This window comes from Euprymna scolopes, chromosome 2, assembly GCF_053919585.1.
Source record: "Euprymna scolopes isolate OS-2025 chromosome 2, ASM5391958v1, whole genome shotgun sequence".
Taxonomy (NCBI): domain Eukaryota; kingdom Metazoa; phylum Mollusca; class Cephalopoda; order Sepiida; family Sepiolidae; genus Euprymna; species Euprymna scolopes.
Window position 1 is genome coordinate 4,731,395 of NC_136483.1, and position 19,225 is coordinate 4,750,619.

At 36.1% G+C, this 19,225-nt stretch overlaps 1 protein-coding gene across 1 annotated transcript in view; it reads right to left on the minus strand.

Moving 5' to 3' along the window:
• LOC145241389 (CD109 antigen-like) overlaps window positions 1-19,225 on the minus strand; it is a 322,627-nt gene that overhangs the window by 75,724 nt on the left and 227,678 nt on the right. Inside the window, exons 28-29 of the mRNA XM_080104314.1 lie at window positions 7,102-7,267; window positions 950-1,024 (exon numbers count right to left, since the gene is read on the minus strand). Coding sequence (XP_079960440.1) covers window positions 950-1,024; window positions 7,102-7,267 — 241 coding nt within the window. The remainder of the gene's footprint in view (window positions 1-949; window positions 1,025-7,101; window positions 7,268-19,225) is intronic.

A 19,225-nucleotide genomic window follows, 5' to 3' on the forward strand; every position in this document is an offset into this window, starting at 1 on the left:
GTGACGAAAGAAATACCAGAATTAAGTTTAACAATAAAAATCAATTGTTTAATAAATGAATAACATTTTTAAATATGTTACTAGATATCAGAGTTCAGTTCTGTAAAGAAATCATATTAATGAAATTTAATTGAAAAAAAAATTACTAAAAAGATGGCTACCAAAATGATGGTAAACCAGATAATTGTGGAGGCTGAGACACTTCTGAAAAAAAATGACCCAAGTCCATGATAATTGGCATAATTTTGTACTCAAGCAAATGTTATTATATTTTCTTAATGTGTAAACACAAAATGAAAAAAAAAATAAATAAAGTGAAAAAACAATCATGACGTTTCCGTACAAATAAACAGGATTTGAAGAATTTGAACACAGGACGAATTCCATCAGTTGTTTTATCCTTAAACTAAAGAATCATGTATCTAAAAAAAAAATTCTAAAATATTCTGGAAAAATATTTAATTCTTTTGTTTATATTTCTGACTGTAGTTTGGAGTTAACCGATTTATTTATGTATTTATTTTTTTTTTTTTTTAGGGTGATATGAGACCAGATGAGGCCATTGAAAGCCTTGACTATATTCGAGGGTAAATTCACGCGTCTTAAGGAAGAAAGAGATAATGTTTCTAAAGCTAAAGAAGCCCTTGAATTGGCTTGAACCAGGTAAATATTGAGCTTTTGTCCCCCCCATTCCCTAATATAATTTGTTTTACGGCTTAATTTTCTCGTTTTCGATTAAAATAAGTTTTTTTTTTAAGTCTGGTAAATTAATAAATTGTTAACTATTCTGTACTTACAAGAGGACGCGCATCAAAGTGATATACTTCTTCTAACAACTGAAAAATTGGCACAACACCGTGATAAATGGCAGAATATTGTTCTCAAGCATATGAAGAATCTATATGACGTACACACAAATGCCATGTAAGGCAAACAGAGATATTCTTACCGGATGATAATTCTTTAGTAGGGTTAATACTGCCGTTACATAGGCAGTCATCGGGATGCCCATAGACGCTCCTCCCTGGCAAAAAAAAAAAAAAAAAAAAAATTGACTCAATATATGGTGAGAACGATTACATTAAACATCAAAATAGAATTAACCAAAGATGAGAAAATTATGAAAATAACCTTAATATGGTGAGACCCATAATGTCATTCTACTAAAAAAGCATTACTTTTACTAACGTTGTTTAATATATATATATATATATATATATATATATATATATATATATATATATATATATATATATTACAATATGTAATATATATATATTATAATATGTAACATATTATATATTACAATATGTAATATATATATACAATATGTAATATATATATATATATATGTATATATTGCAATATGTAATATATACAATATGTAATATATATTACATATTGTATTATATATATAATACATATTGTAATATATGTATATATATATTACATATTGTAATGTATATATATATATATGTATATATATATATATATATATATATATATATATATATATATATATATATATATATATATATATATATATATAAATGTAACTCTTGGTTCTTTGTAATTAGTAGTCTAAATAACCACTGGAATGATTGCTTCGGCATTTTAGTATAATATGTTTACTGTACCATGTGTGTTTTTATGTATCTCTTTTTAATTATAACATTATACTTAATTTTTCTATAATAAATAGGTGGTTTTCTTTGTACGGATGGGCCATTTTTTTATTTGGGGACAATTATTTAACACCGCGTGCCATCACGTGACATCACTAAATGGAACTTTTATATACCAAACTGACTTTTTTTCGTTTAAAAATGGAATTATTTCTCTTTCGTTAATATTTTCTTTTTATTTTTAATATTTCGTGTTTTTATATATATAAAGTACAATTGTTGAATGTTATTCTTTTCATTATATTTGCTTAGGAGAAGGACAATTAAAAAAAATAGATTAAAACGGAGCGAAATTTAAATTTCCATTTTTACAACAATCGTAAACCAGCGCATACTTCGCAAGTTTTATCGCAAGTTAACGAGCAACCCATAAAAATCTGGTAGCTGAGTATAAAATCTGCTTAAAATATTGTAAAAAAGAAAGAATAGAACCTCTCCTTAACATACTGGCAATAATTTGGTTCCGTCCTTCCCTTGAGTGTTCTAAAAGAGGGATTGATTTACTAGGATTTGTATTAGAAGCTGAGCAAAATTATTTAATTGTTGAATTTTTTGCATTTTGGTTAAATTTGAACAAAAGACAAAAATTAAAAAGAAATGTTACTCATGCAGAATTCACCCCCCCAACCGGATTCCAATTAGTTTAGGGTTCGACCGGCCATCGTGACCGTATTTAGCCGGACGTTGTCCAAATGTTGAAACACTAAATCAACATTTTATTTATTTGTTTTGCAGAATTAATTAATGATGGGAGTATTTTTTTCTGTTTATTTTCTTAACATCTGTTGACCAAAAACATAATTTGTACAGTCTCTTGAAAAAGAAAATCTAACTTTTCTCTACTTTCATTTAACTATTTACAGTGTTCATATAAAGCATTCATTTTTTCTTTTTTATAATAAAAATTCTGTTTTCAAAAAGAAATGTTTACTGCCAACTTTCTTTAAAAAAAGTACAAGTTTTCCTAAAAAAATAACTTTCACCTAACAATTTATGGCAAAAATAACGACCCATAAAAATCTGGAGTGTTTGTACATTTTATTGCCGAAATTGGAGACGCCATTTTTTTTCACGCACTTGCTATCCGAATCTAGGGGAGACATCATTATATGGGCGAACGATTGCTTCCGGAATTCACCCCCCCCCCCCGCACCAGATTCCGGTTTTTAAAGTTTAGGGTTTGACCGGCAATCACCAGATTCAGCCGAGCGTTGTTCAAATGTTGAAACACTAAATCAACATTTTATTTATTTTTTTGCAGAATTAATTAATGATGGGAGTATTTTTTCTGTTTATTTTCTTAACATCTATTGACAAAAGAATTTGTACATTCTCTTGAAAAAAAAAACTAACTTTGCTCTACTTTCACCTAACTATTTACAGTGTTGATATAAAGCATTCATTTTTTATTTTATAATAAAAATACAGTTTTTCAAAAAGAAATGTTTACTGCCAACTTTCTTAAAAAAAAAATGCAAGTTTTCCTGAAAAAAAAAACAAAAAAACTTTCACCTAACAATTTATGGTAAAAAATTCACCTTTTCTTGGGGCAAAAATCCAACTTTTATTGATAAAAAAAACTGCAAATAAATAAACAATACAAAATGCATTTTTTTATGAGGAATGTGTTTCATTTTAACAAAACTGAGCCACAGCAACGCGTGGCCGGGTAGAGCTAGTATATATATATATATATATATATATATATATATATATATATATATATATATATATATTATATATATATATATATATTATTCAATTTTCACCCCAAACAAGGCACAGTGCCACTTTGAAGTAGGGGGTTACTATCGAGAACATAAGTTGCAGGGGTAATTATGAAGGGAGATGAGTAGCAAGATGTCTGTTCACATTGCATTTGAACTTCTGCATGTCAGTACAGTTGGGAAAGCAGAATTCCGCAAGGGAATTCCAAAGTCTTGCAGTTCTGGGGAAGAAACTATTAGAGTAGAAGGCTTTCTTACACCTGGGGATCTCTACAATGAAGGGTGGGATTTAGCTGCTTGTCAGATTTGTCGGGGATCTTCAAGTTGAGGAGGTACAAGTGCTTGTAATTCGTCAGAGCATTCACCATTAAAGTATTTGTAGAACAGAGTATTTGCTAAACAAGGATAGGGCTGCAATATTTCGTTAATGGGACAGAGGCTGAAACCTAGATGACAGTTCAGGACCTATCAGGTTGGCGACTCTCTTTTGAACACTGTCAAGGAGTGAGAGACAAGTAGCAGATACATTAACCCAAATATTGACAACAATACTCCATACATGGGCGGATGGTGGCCTTATAGAGGTACAGGATACTTTCAGGCGTAAGTAGTTTCTAGCAATGTATCTATTCCAGTTCATGTTCCCTGTAAACGTTAGGCTGAGGGGTATAAAGGAAGTACTTTCGGGTAATGTGTTCTTGGCCATTGCTATTGGAGGTAGAGAGGGTTCTGGTAATTATTGAAGGAAACAAGTTTCGTCTTGGTAGCATTAAATGTGACCATCCATTTTTTTCCCCATTCCACTACAGATTAGAGGTAATCGCCTAGTGTTTCTGCCATTTCCTTAGATATGTGTTCATTTGTTTTTCTGTCGTGCCTGTTATAGAGAGTGGTGTCATCAGCAAATATATCATCTCCAAAACAATTTTATCAAGGAGGTCATTTATGAATATCAAGAATAATAAAAGTCCAAGAATAATAAAAGTCCTTGAGGTTACTCCTGCATTTATATATTGTTTAGATGTACGACCGTCGAGAACAACCGGATTTTTCTCTTACTTAAGAAGGATTAAATTACATCATCTAGTCTTCCAGTGATACCATATGATCTAATTTTCCCTTAGAAGACCATCGTGCCATACTCTGTCAAAAGCCTTAGATATATCGAGAGCTCTACCCTCCCCATTTTTTGTCCAGTGAAACGGTGTATACGTTCAGAGATTACAATTAGAATATCTGCTGTGGGGCGGCTTGCCTAAATCCATATTGATTGTCGGTCAGGGAGTGTAGCATCTGTAAGGTGATAGACAAGAGCTTGATTAATTAAGGACTCAAATATTTTGGCGAAAAGTGGGAGAAAACTAATGGGATGCGGTTTTCCAGCAGTCAGGAAAAGCAAATTCGTTAAGGCATTTGTTGTAAAGTTTGGAGAGAACAGGAGCAACCTCAGCAGAGCTTTTTTTTAATAGTACAGCCCGCATGGGATTGGGTCCACATGCTTTTGAGGCGTCTAGGTTTTTTTATGATACCATGTACTTGAGAAGGGGTGATTTTCAAATCATCTAGTGTGGCGTTAGAAAAGGGAGTGGTGAGGCAAACCGACTGGCAAGCAGGTTAGCCTTCCCAATTGCAAACAACCTCATGATTGTTTCATAATGGGGAATCGTTGGCTGATATATATATATATATATATATATATATATATATATATTATATGTATATATAATATATATTATATATGTATATATATATATATACACTGGACAAAATCTTTACTCATAAACGAATGCATAAAAATAACACTCTGCATAAGCGCTTAGATAAGTAGCAGACAAGTCATAAGAGACTTTGCCGCTCTAATAAACACACTGTCCACCCAACCCTCTTGCACACAAGTTTGTTATTACATACTCTCTCTTACTAACAAAACAACACGTCATTATACCACAAACATATCTTATTTGCACAAACGCAAATGCACACGGCACCAGCCGAAACAAACATATGTTCTCACTTTCTCCTTACACATAATCAAACGCTTTCTCTTATTCTGTAAAACTTAATTGGGAAAAAATGATGTTCATGCTTTAACACTTCTTGCCCAACTTGACCTGGAGGTTAGTGGAAAGGCCTTTATTTTCTTTTTGTTACCAGAGGGAGGTGGCTCAGTGGTTAATAAAACGGAACTGACAACCTGCTTGTGCAAAGTTCGAACATAGTTCGTTCCACAGAAACTTTTATTTAGGATGTTGGCAACTTTTATATGGTCCCTCCCGTAAGTACCTGCTGTCTTTCTTGAATGAATTCTAGCTAGAAATATATCATGGAAACCAATGGCAACAATAGAACCATTATACGAAATGAATGTCACCAGAAAAAAATTGGTTAATTTAGTAGGGTTCTCTGGTTCAGGATGTCCGGATATGTGGATATAAACATATAGGATTGACGCAAAGTTTGTCCCAAGGGTGCTTCATCCTTGTCACAAACTATTTGACCAAGATGTACATCAAGACAGTTCCTCACCCTCTCTGTAGTTCACCATGGCTCCCTGTGATTTTTGGTTACTCCCTAAGCTCAAAGAAAACCTTAGAGGCTGTCGTTATGAGACAATTAAGCAGATGAAAGAGGTTGTGATAAGGGTCATTAACATGCTCACTCAAGAAAACTTTCATGGGGTCTTCTAGAAGTGGTTGGAATCGTACAACAAGTGCATTACAGCTGGAGGAGATTACTTCGAAGAAGACTAAAGTTTCATGTGTGTACTATTAATAAAAGTGTCCATACGAAAAAGTCTTGAAACTTATTTAAGACACCTCGTATATATAAACTACATGCTTCATTGTTATTGCGTACAAAACAAATAAACCTATTCTTGTCTGTATGACGCACAAAGGCAGACATACCTTGTTTTCTAGTTTCCTTCTTCAAAAGAAGTCCCTTACTTCCAGCCAAACAGTAACACCAGAATGACAACTTTATATATTTTTCTCTAGTTTGATTTCATGTATCCACTGTTTTAAGAATTGCATCTGCCTCATTGTTTTCTTGAACCCTAACCCTTCTACACACTGCGTTTTTTTTTTTCAAGGGAGTCACCACTTATCAAGGCCCGAAGAGGGTTGGATTGGCAGCGAGATACCTACTGGAGGTTGATTATATTATTAGATCGACCGTCTATTTCGTATTCCTAGCTCAAATCTCTGATTGATACACTTCTTTTTCTGATGTGTTCACCAACCTAGTTTATACGTCAGTAAAAACATTAACCTTTGTTTATTGTTAAACTATTTTCGTACAAACAGGCCAACTTTGCTAATTTAAATATTCTAATAAATTTTGCTTAAACTAAATTCCGAATCTCATTTGTTTACAATTTATGGAAACATTTTTTTCTCGACGAAATATTTTCCAAACATTTTATTGTAAGATTTATTGTTGTTACAATTTAATTTATTTGTATCCATCTGCATTCAGCTATGCAACTGCATTAACGTATTCGAATCATTCCATTTGTAGGGTTCCAATCTACACATATCACACGTTGCACACATTTGACTTTGACTCTATTTTTCCAAGAAGTTTATGTAAAATTGCATCGAAGTAAAAGCTTATAGTTATTGATACATCTTGACAATAAAACAAATGCAAAAATATTATATTGGAGATAGATCGATAAATCAATTTACCTGCATGCCTCTATGAATGACTCTTCCGTCTTCAGTGAAACGTCCACTCTTTACTTGTTTGGATAGGATGAAATTCAGGGTCAAATTTAGTTTTTTTTGGTCAATGTAGACCTTCATTTTTCCATTGATGATTAATTGGAACGTTTTTGCTACAAAAGATGACAACCTGAAAGTAAACACACACACAAATTTACATATATATATATATATATATATATATATATATATATATATATATATATATATATGTATAACTACTTCATTTACTCACATAGAATTAATATATGAAACTATAGTTTTAAAACAGATCCTTTGTTCGATGAAAGACATGCCCATTGGCTGATAGGAAGGGGCGCGGTGGATACTAGAAAGCTGACCATATAAAAACGATAAACAACCACAGAATTCGCGCATAATCCTGAGGAATCCTAGAGTGGATGAAACGCCGAATATTTAGTGTAGCTTAATCGCCATATATATTTTATAAATTACTATATATATATATATATATATATATATATATATATATATATATATATATATATATATATATAGAGAGAGAGAGAGAGAGAGAGAGAGAGAGAGAATAGGTTAAGAATATAAAGAGTAAAGTTATATTACATTTTCAAGTCAATAATGGATACAGAAAGAGGAATGAGGGAGAAATCTCTTTAGGCCATGATATTTCGAAGCCAAATACTTCTCGTAAGAAGATGAGAAAATGCCAGCATAATACAAATGTAAAGGTAAAAAAACAACACCGAATTTGAAATGGAAAAAATTTTGAAATTAAAATTTGCAAAATTTTTGAGGTGGGGGAGGGTAATATCAGGTGGGAAATAAAAAAGAAGAGAAAAAACAATAAAGACTACAAAATATATATAAAAACATAGATATAAGAACATAATATCATAAAAAAATTAAAGTTTTTGAAATTTTTTTATATTTATATAGATTTTCTGATTTTTCTTATTATTTTATTTTCTTATATATATGAGTTTTATCATGTGTAATTACCATTAGATTCAAGTTACTTCAGATACAACAGTACCACTAACCTTATATTTCCTATTATAGTCTTGTAATGTTTTCATTTATAACTCGTACAGTATAGGCTTAAAGGTGCAAGCAATGCGTTTGTATTTTTGTTTTTATATATGCTATAATTAAATATTTTGCTTTTATTTATGCTGTCAAAAACATTTTTGTTTTTATTTATACTGTGATAAAAAGATTTGTTTTTATATACGCTGTATTAAAAAATTTTGTTTTTATATATGCCGGGGAAAAAATTTTTGCTTTTATATATGGTGTGAAAAGAAATTTTGTTTTTATATACAGTATCGGCCATAATATAAGGAACGGAAAAAAATTACAATTATTCATGTATATTTCAAAAATTAGAGCATGGATTTTTTCTGAAATACTCAGAATAAACAAATAGAACCAATGTGTATAAACTAGTACCAAAAAAAAAAAAAGAAAATAATTACGATTCAATATTGAGAAATATTTTAGTTTAAAATTATATCTGTGGATTTATCCTGGCCAAAAGTTAAGGAACGAAATAGAAAATTTATTTTTAAGAGACTAAACTTTACATAAAAATAGCTAGTTTTTAATATTGGAACTGCTGATAAGCACACCAAAGAAAAATGGCGTCACCGACTCGCAAAACTTTGTCTCTCCAAGAAAAAAATAATTTTAGACAATTACAAAGAAAAGAAATCAATTTCAACAATTTCTAATATCGTTCGAAGATCAAAAAGTGTTGTTCATCGTGTGATAGCTCGATATAAGAATAAAAATACATTAGAAGCATCCCCTAAAACCGGCAGACCCCCTAAGACGTCTCAAAAAGAAGATAGGATTATGGTAAGGCAGGCTCTTAGTGACCGATTCAAATCCGCAACATCAATTTCTCGTGATTTTAATGAACAGACTGGGAAAAATATATCTAGAAAAACTGTTTCTCGACGGTTAGCAGCAGCCGGATTGCATGCCAGGGTGCCAGTATCTAAACCCTTGATCTCCAAGAAGAACAAAAATAGCCGTTTGAAGTTTGCCCATGAGCATGTCGTCTGGACTGATGAACAATGGGCTAAGGTTCACTTCAGCGATGAATCCAAGTTCAATTTGTTTGGATCTGATGGAAAGAAGCATGTACGGCGTAAAGCAGGTGAACGATTATCCTCCAAATGTGTTAAAAAGACACTTAAATTCGGAGGGGGAAATGTAATGGTGTGGGGTATGATATCCTCGGAAGGAGTTGGCCCTCTAGTTCGAATATATGGTAGGGTTAATGCGGAGACTTATAAGCAGCTCCTTCAACAACATGTCATTGAGAGCTTACGCCTTTCACCTAATCAGCCAAGCATTTTTATGCAAGATAACGCCCCCTTGCCATAAAGCTAAAAAAGTGATAAGTTACCTCGAGGAAGAAGAAATAAGAGTAATGGACTGGCCTGCGCAGAGTCCGGATCTTTTTTTTTTTTTTTTGGTACTAGTTTATATACATTTTGTTTATTCTGAGTATTTCAGAAAAATCCATGTGCTAATTTTTGAAATGTACATGAATAATTGTAAATTTCCTTATATTATGGCCGATACTGTATCTTGTAATAAAAAAATTTTGTTTTTATATATGCTGTGATAAAAATTTTGTTTTTTATATATGGTGTGAAACAAATTTTGTTTTTATATATACTGTGCTAAAGATTTTTGCTTTTATATATGCTGTGATAAAAAATGTTGTTTTATATATGCTGTGATAAAAAATGTTGTTTTATATGTGCTGTGATAAAAAAAAATTTCTTTTAATATATCGTGTTATAAAATTTTTTTTTATATACGGTGTGATAAAAATTATGTTTTTATATAAGCTGTGATAAAAAAGTTTGCTTTATATATGCTGTAATATAAAAAATTTTGCTTTTATATATGGTGCGATAAAAATATTTTGTTTTATATATGCTGTGATAAAATATTTCTGTTTTATATACGGTGTGATAAAAAAAATTGTTTTTATATAGGCTTTAATATTTTAAATTTTTTCATTACATTTTCACCCCCAAAAAGGCACATTGCCACTTTGATGTAGGGGGATACTATTAGGGACACAGGCTACAGAGGTACTAGGTGGGAAGTTGAGCAGCAAATATCGGTTCACGTTATACTTGAACTTCTGTATGTCAGTACAGTTGGGGAAGCAGGAACTTAGCAGGGAGTTCCAAAGTCTAGCGGTTCTGGGGAAGAAACTACTGGAGTAGAAGGCTCTCTTACATCTAGGGATCTCTACTGTGAAGAGGTGGGATTGTACTGCTTGTCAGGTTTGTCGGGGGTATTTACATAGAGGGGGTACAAGTGCTTGCAGCTCATCGGAACATACACCGTTAAAGTACTTGTAGAACAGGCAGAAGGATGCTACATTACGTTGATGAGACAGAGGCTGAAGCTTGAATGATCTATTAGGTTGACGACTCTCTTTTGAACCTTGTCTAGGAGTGAGAGACTATTAGCAGATGCACCAGCCCAAATCTGACAACAATACTCCATACATGAGCGAATGGTGGCCTTATAGAGATACAGGATACTTTCAGGGATCAGTAGCTTTCTAGCACGGTAGAGAGAACCTACCTTTTTCGCAGCGGTCCTGGTAATGCTCTCAATGTAATTGTTCCAACTCATGTTTCCTGTGAACGTTAGGCCGAGGAGTTTAAAACATGTACTTTCAGATAAAGAGTCTTTGGCCATTGCTATTGGTAGTAGAGAAGATTTTTTGTAATTATTGAAGGAAACAAGCTTAGTCTTGGCAGCATTGAATGTGACCATCCATTTTTGTCCCCATTCCACTACAGATTGGAGGTCATCCTCTAGTGTTTCTGCCATTTCTTTAGATATGTGTTCATTTGTTTTCCTGTCATGTCTGTTATAGAGTGTGGTGTCATCAGCATATATACCCATCTCACAGACAATTTTGTCAGGGAGGTTATTTATGAATATTAGGAATAATAGAGGTCCAAGAATAGACCCCTGAGGTACACCTGAATTTATATCATATTGTTTAGATGTACAGCCATCGAGGACAACCTGGATTTTTCTCTTATCTAAGAAGGATTTAATTATGTTAAGTATTCTACCAGTGATACCGTATGATCTGATTTTCCTTAGAAGACCTTCGTGCCATACCATGTCAAAAGCCTTAGATATATCTAGAGCTATTGCTCTACCCTCCTCTGCTTTGTCAAGTGAATGGTATATACACTCAGAGATTACAGTTAGAATGTCTGCTGTGGAATGGGCTTGCCTAAATCCATATTGTTGGTCGGTCAGAAGTTTAGCATCTGTAAGGTGATGGACTAGAGCTTGGTTAATTATAGACTGAAATATTTTGGCAAAAAGTGGGAGGAGGCTAATGAGGCGGTAATTTGCTGGGTCAGTTCTTTCGCCAGAATTCTTGAAAACTGGTACCACAGAAGCAATTTTCCAGCAGGCAGGAAAGCAAGATTCATTAAGGCATTTGTTGTAAAGTTTGGAGAGGATTGGAGTTACTTCGGTTGAGCACTTTTTTAATAGCACAGCCAGGATGAGATCAGGTACACATGCTTTTGCAGTGTCAAGATTTTTTATAATGGCATGCACCTGAGATAGGGAATTGCGTTGAGTTTTTTTTATAACTGAGTCCTTTCAAAAACGGAAACTAAGAAAAGAAATAATAGCTTAAATTAAAAAATAGTCTACGTGAAAAAATATTTCTTAAATTATTATTTAGGAAAAGCAACGTAGATAGAGGATATTATATATATGTTGGCGTCCTTCTGTCTTGATGGACGATGGAGAACCGCGCCTGAAGGTTGTCATGAGTGGTGGCAACTGTTGCTGTGACTGAGCAGACCGATGTGGGAGCGGCAGATTCTGTTGCACTTTCCGCAGGGATACCCTCTGTCATGTTCTGCCGATGCTGCTGCTGATGCTGTCCTTTTGCGCCTGCTTCTGTTCTCCTTCCACTGTTCATTTCTTCTCTCCTCGCTCAGCCGGACACACTTCTTGACTTTGACCCTCCAGGAGTCACGGTTTGCAGCATAGGATCCAAGGTCAACAGGATTGATGTCGCCGCATTTTAAGTTCCTGAGGAGTGGTCTACCAGTTGGTCTGCTGCCGGCTGAGCGCTCGCCATACAGGATGCCTTTGGGGATTGGGTCATCCTGCATGTGAACAACATGCCCTAGTCACCACAGACGTCTCTGAGAGAGGAGGGTATACATGCTTGGAAGATTTGCTTTAGCAAGAACGTCTTTGTTCGGAATGCAATCCTGCCACGTAATGCCTAGATTGTGCAGATGGAAGGCTTTAGTCTGCGCTTTTGATGCTTATAGATGGTTCATGTCTCACTGCATTAGAGTAAGATGCTGAGGACATAGGCTTGATATATCCTCATCTTTGTGTTTATGGTCAGCATATTGTTACTCCACGCTCTCTTTGTCAGGCGGGCCATAGCTGTTGCTGCTTTTCTGATGCGGGTGTCTAGCTCAGCATCCAGTGAGAAGTTGTTGGCAATAATGGAGTCTAGATAGGTGAAAGTGTTCACCACCTCCTGTGTGTGATCGCCAATGGATATGTAGGGGACGTTGCTGACGTCTTGAGCCATGAAATTTGTTTTCTTGAGGCTTATTGTCAGACCAAACTTGTTGCAAGTATGGGCGAGGCGCTCAATGAGTTGGTGGAGGGCTTCCTCAGAATGGCCCACTAATGCTGCATCATCTGCAAACAGCATTTTCCCTGATGAGGGCCATGTGGACTTTAGTTTTGGCCAGGTTAATCTCCTCTTGTGCGAATATAGATGCCAGCTTCAGTTTCATGAAAAGCGTATAGTAGCAGAAGTGAGAAAAATATGCCCAAAAGAGTTGGAGCAAGAACACAGCCCTGTTTCACACCACTGAGGATGGGAAAAGATTTTTTGTATTTGTAGTCTGGGTAAACTCTCTCTGCAACATGAGTGAAGTCTTTTCAATACAACATGAGCGAAGATCTTTCCAACAAAGAGATGCGATCAGCTTTATTTTTGTAAAGCGTTGTGATGTTGGTGTTACGCATGTCTTGCAGAATTTTTTTTTTTTTACACAGTGGTCACCATTATCAAGGTCCGGAAGCCACTCAGGGATAAGGGTTATTGCAAGTACAGTACGTTAGTGTGGAGATTTAATGAAGTGTCTACTTAAGGGGGCGGTTCATCAGGAATTTGTTTACATTGGACTTGAAGATATACAGGTTGTAGTCAGGTGGGAAGCAGGCAGACGGAACAGAGTTCCACAGGCGTGCAGTTCTAAGAAAGAAGCTTTTCTCATGGAATCTACGTTTTGATTTAGGCATAGATAAAGAGTGGGGAAAATTTTTGACAGTGGATTCAGCTAGACAGGTGTTTTTTGTAAAAGATTGGCGAGGGGGGGGGCAGAGATTGGAGTTTAGACGAGCACCTGCCATGGAAATAACGATAAAACAAGGATAGGTTCACAACGTCCCTTCTGTGGGAGAGAGGTTGCAGGGTAGAGAAAAAGGCATCCCTCACTAAGCTACGAAGTTGATTTTGTACTCTGTCAAGGCAGGATAGGCTGTTTTTAGCAGCTCCTGCCCAGATATGGTAGCAGTATTCCATCCTTGGATGTACTTGGCTTTTATATAGATAGAGAATTGCATCAGTAGTGAGATATCTTCTGGAGCGGCAGAAGAATCTCACCATCTTTCCAGCGACCTTGGCAACAGACTTGATGCACGTGTTCCATTTCAGATCAGGAGTAAAGTTCAAACCCAGAAGCTTGTCAAAACATGGGGCTTCTCCTAGACGAGAGCCATTCATTTCAATTGATGCCAGATGGGGATCAGAGCGTTGATGATGTAAAGATAGAAGCTTGGTTTTAGATGCATTAAAGATAACCAGCCATGTCTTCCCCCACTGAACCACTCGTTCGAGATCAGAGGAGAGAGAATCAGAGAGAACTTTGTCATTTATAGCCTTTGATGTGTTGCCGTAGATGGTCGTGTCATGAGCATAGATGTCAGTGAATGATTTAAGTATGTATTTAGGGAGATGATTGATCAAGAAGAGAGTTGGGCCCAGGATTGACCCTTGAGGGACTCTAGCATTAATACTGCAGGCCTCTTATTTTTGTCCATCTACCACTACTCTTATGAGCCTATCGGAGAGAAATGATTTAATAATAGAGAAAACATTTCCAGTGATACCATAGCTGGAAATCTTATGAAGTAGGCCCTTATGCCATACCTTGTCGAAGGCCTTTAATATGTCAAGAGCAATTGCCCTAGAAAGGAAGCCTTTGTCAAGACATTCACTAATCCTATGAGATATAACCGTTGGCACATCTGCGGTAGACCTTGTAGAACGGAAACCATATTGAGTGTCACTAAGAAGGTTATTTCTGCTGAGGTGGTTGACTATTTCTCTATTTAATATGGATTCCAGCAACTTATTCATAACACACAGGAGACTTATTGGTCTGTACTGAGAGAGAGATGACTTATCACCTGAATTCTTAAATACAGGGCATACTGATGACGTTTTCCAGGGTGTTGGAAAGCACTTCTTCTTAAGGCAGCGCTTAAACAGTTTTGTAAGTATTGGAGCAAGTTCTGGTTGAAACTTTTTTAACACTATAAGTGGGATGCCGTCAGGGCCAGTTGCTTTACTGGAATAAAGGTTCTTGATTAGCTTGGCGATCTCATGCATAGATATTTGTATGTTACCTAGCGTATTCTGTGTTATAGGAGGAAATATGGGGAATTGATGGCCTTCGTCACATAGGGTAGAATTAGCTGCAATATTCTTGGAAAATAGTTTGGCCTTATCTGACGCTGATGAGATGACCTCTGGTCCATTGATAATGGTTGGGATAGAACGTACACTTCTGTTCAGGATCCTATTTGTTATTTGCCAAAACTGGTGGGAACCAAGCCGCTGATCAGCTACTTTGGATTTAACAGACTGGGAATATAGCTGCCTTTTTAATACTCTTTTACAGTGGTTGCTGACGTTCCTGAAAGCAGCTTTAGTCTCAGTGCATCTATTACGTTGGCAGCTTTGGAAAAAGTGATTTCTGTGTGTGATCACAGTAGCACATTCTGGGGAGAACCATGGTTGGCTGTTAGGTTTTTGTTGGCTGTTAGGTTTTTGTTGGAATTTTTTAGATGATATGAATCGGTCTATGCCTACAATTAACCATTCGGTCAGGTCTGATACTATAAAGGACACATCCTTTTTAAACATTGAATGCAGAGGTAGATCAGATATGAATGTATGGAAGCTATCCCAGTCAGCCATGGAGTATCGGTATACAGTATGGTGAAGAGGTACGTCTGGGGAATTATTACATTTCATTTTTATCTTAACTGATATGACGGAGTAGTTGGAGGATCCTAAAGGCGAATGAACGGAACATGAACATAGCTCAGGGGAAGTTGAGAGAAAAATGTCTAGGAGGCTTGCATATTGACCTGTAGTATCATGCACACGGGCGGGTTCGCGAACAATCTGAGTGAGGTCATAAGCAATGGCAAAATCATGACAAAACCTCCCCTCATCGTCTGTCTTATTTGAATGGGTCAGCCATTTCACGTTATGGACGTTGAAGTCACCACAGATGTGGATGTTAGCCGAGGGATGTGCAGACAGGATCTGGTCTATTTTCTCAGATATACTCTTAAAGATAATAACTTCGCTGTTATGGGGCCGATAAAGGGCAAATATAAATGCAGTGGTATAAGCAAGTGCAACCCTGAAGCACATATAGGGTAAATTAGGATCTTCTCTAGAGATATCCCTGCCACACAGGAAGCCATCTGTAATGTAGGCACATATTCTATGCCCATGGCGATCTTGGGGGTCAGATTTAGCTGTAAAGTTAGAATTCTTTAATTATGAACTCATCTAGGGAAGTGGTCGGCCCTATTCCAGTTTCACTTAGAAAGAGTATGTTCAAGTTAGAGCAGGACAGAGAGGGAAAGTAAGAGAGAAAAAGACAGAATTTTTTTTCTCTAGCACATGGTCAGGTAAAGTCGTAACAATTACCCACTAGTATGGCATCGAGAGGCCCCACCAGACACTACTGCATGGTCCAGAATCCATTCACCAAATGGCAATACAGCAGCCCCAGTACTTTGCGCCTGCTGATAGGACAGCCTCCTTAGTGGTTAATCCAAGGTTCGGGTCCATGACTATCAGGCAGATAACGTCAGCCCAGACAAAACGTTTATCTCCAGCACCCTTACTAGAGACAGAAAAATTTACGACATCTCAGGCTACTGTTTACCAAGTACTACCGACCTGGAAAGCAGCTTTTTCTTCACCCTTTATCAGAAAAATCACTCATTTGAATGAGGACTGAGAGACAAAAAAGGAGAAGCGAGAGTTACTGGAGCTGCCGATAACACATCCACTGCATTATCTACTCCCCATTAAAAAAAGAGGGGGAATAGCTACAAGGGACATTAATATCTACTTAGTAAGAGTCCGGGGCTCAATTATCAATTCAGGACGCTTTTTGAAGATAATCTCCCCTCCCATATTAATGTGGGGATGTTTTTAGCGTTATCTATCTCGAGTTTGAATCATTTGAGTTCCACCTTATAATTAAAATCAAATAATGACCTTTTATCAATTTGTGAAGTCGGGTTAATATCTATTTACATTTGAGTTTAGATAATTATTCAAGGTTTTAATTTGGGAGGTTCTCGTTTTCATAGGTGACTTTTTCTTTGCTAATTTCACTGTATTATATTTCGAATATAATTTAAAGACTAACTATATTAGATGGTTTGATTGGCTAGCAAGGAAGCACGCATTTTCAATATAAGCAAGCTTATAGTAATAGTATATATTAAGTATATTACTTAAATAAGTCCTAACTTTATCTACTGTTATAGAGAAAATAATTCCCGGCATTTTTGTTTTTTATCACTAGTTTACTTGAATGTAGCATGAGTGAGCAGTGTTTTGCCTGTTTCAATAGTAGTTGCGAAGGGAGGGGGTGACGAATCTCATCTTAAAAGTTTGTCAAGACAGGAAAAGTAGAGACAAATAAATACATATACATAAATAAAACAAGAAAAACAAGTTTAAACAAGGTAACATGAAATACATTTGTTAGGAGTTAAGATGAATTTTAAAATTAATACTTAACGTCTGTTTGACACAATGGTTCGGCGTCCGTTTTTTTTTTTTTTTTTGGCCCACTGGCATATTGCCGTGTCTTTCTAGAGCGGAAGAAGATTTCTATTTCTGGACAACTTGTGCACGCGTGCCTATCTATTTATAGAATAAAAGTCATTACGTTCAAATGTGTAAATATGTTAATTTAATTTTTTTTTTTTTTTGTAAATAAAATCCCAACTTCATCTACTATAATAGAGAAAATAATTCCCAGCATTTTCTGATTCTGACTTCAGTGGTGCAGTCTTAGCGATACTTGTGCCAAAGGCCACCTTCAGTTCTGCATACATCACACGAACGTTTCCGCAGTCAGCAGAAAGTTGGATGCTGCTACATAGGTTCAACCAGTATTTGTTGCTGCAGCATTTGGCCTTTCTGAGTGCAGTATCTTCTCAGAAGGAGCTCTTTTATACTCAAGCAGTGCAACGCGTTTAGCTGAGATAACTGGCTCTAGTTCAGTGATCCCTGCTCCAAACCAGTCTGGATTCTTCTTCTGCTTACATAGCAGAGTTGTAGATGGCCTCACGAATGAGTCTCCATCTTTCTTCCGCTGTATTGGTTGGACAGTCTTTTAAGACTTCCTGGAGTGAGTCTGCAAAGCACGCACATGCGTTGGGAAAGGGGGTGAAGGCTATATTTATGTGGGGTCGTCCTTTTTGCTTGGGTTGTGGATTTTCTTAGGTTTGATACAGATTTTAGATGCAACTAGCATATGGTCAGTATCACAGTTTGCACCGTGGTAGCTGTGAGTATTCCGGGCACAATTCAGCGAGTTTCTCCTGGTAATGATGAGATCTAGTTGGTGCCAATGGCGGGACCAGGGGGGCGGCCAGGATACTGTGATGTGGCTTTGTTTGGAAGAATGTGTTTGTGATGCATAAGTCACACAGCTCAAGGAGTCTCTGTCCATTTTCGTTCATTATTTTGCTGATGCGAAAATTACACGAGGCCAGGAGTCACGGTCGGCTTCAATACAGGCATTTAAATCACAGGGGAGGTATAGTTTATTTGAGGCATCAGTGGGAGGGATCATCAAAATCCCGATTAGTCAGCCATCGACCGCCTTAAGTCGAGCGGCCCCGGTCAATTAGATGCTGACTCGCCACGGTCTGTTTGCTTTATTGGGTGACTGAAGCTAGGACAAAATCCGAAAACTAAAATCTTCAAAATTGTAAAAGCCGCCAGTGCTGAGACTGGCAACTTGGAACGTTAGGACCATGTATCCTGGACTCTCAAATGATCTCTAGCAAATTGACAACGCAAAAAGGCAGCTATTATAAACCGAGAGTTAAAGAGGCTCAACATTGCCATTGCAGCCCTGCAGGAGACAAGACTCGCAGACAGTGACAGCATCAGAGAACAGGATTACACCAGAGGAGCCACACCTACACTGTGTTGGACTGACAGTGAAGAATGGCCTACCGTCTGCAGTTGAACTTCCATTCAGAGGCACACCAAGAACCCTTCCTATGCGTCTCTCTAGCTAATCAAGCCCAGTGAACATCCTATCTACACTCCAACTCTCAACTTTAGTGGTGAGGTAAAGAACGAGTTCTACGAGGAGCAAGAGAGCATCAGAAAGACAATTCCTGCCTCTGATAAACTATAGCGGATATTATTGAAAGAAGAATTAGAAATATAATGTACATTATACAAACTGCAAAGTATGAAGACATATTAACCAAATAAAAGAAAATGTAACCAGACACAAATGAACGACGATAAGAACAAATATGTTTGAGACACTCATGCCCTTACTAATACTAAAAACGATATGCAAACGAAAACATAGCCTGACGGGAACAACAAAAATATATACCAAAAGAACAAAATATGTTCACCCAATAGACAAAAAAATTGGATGGGTTGATGTTGTTACGGGTTCGTGTCATATGAATTCCAATC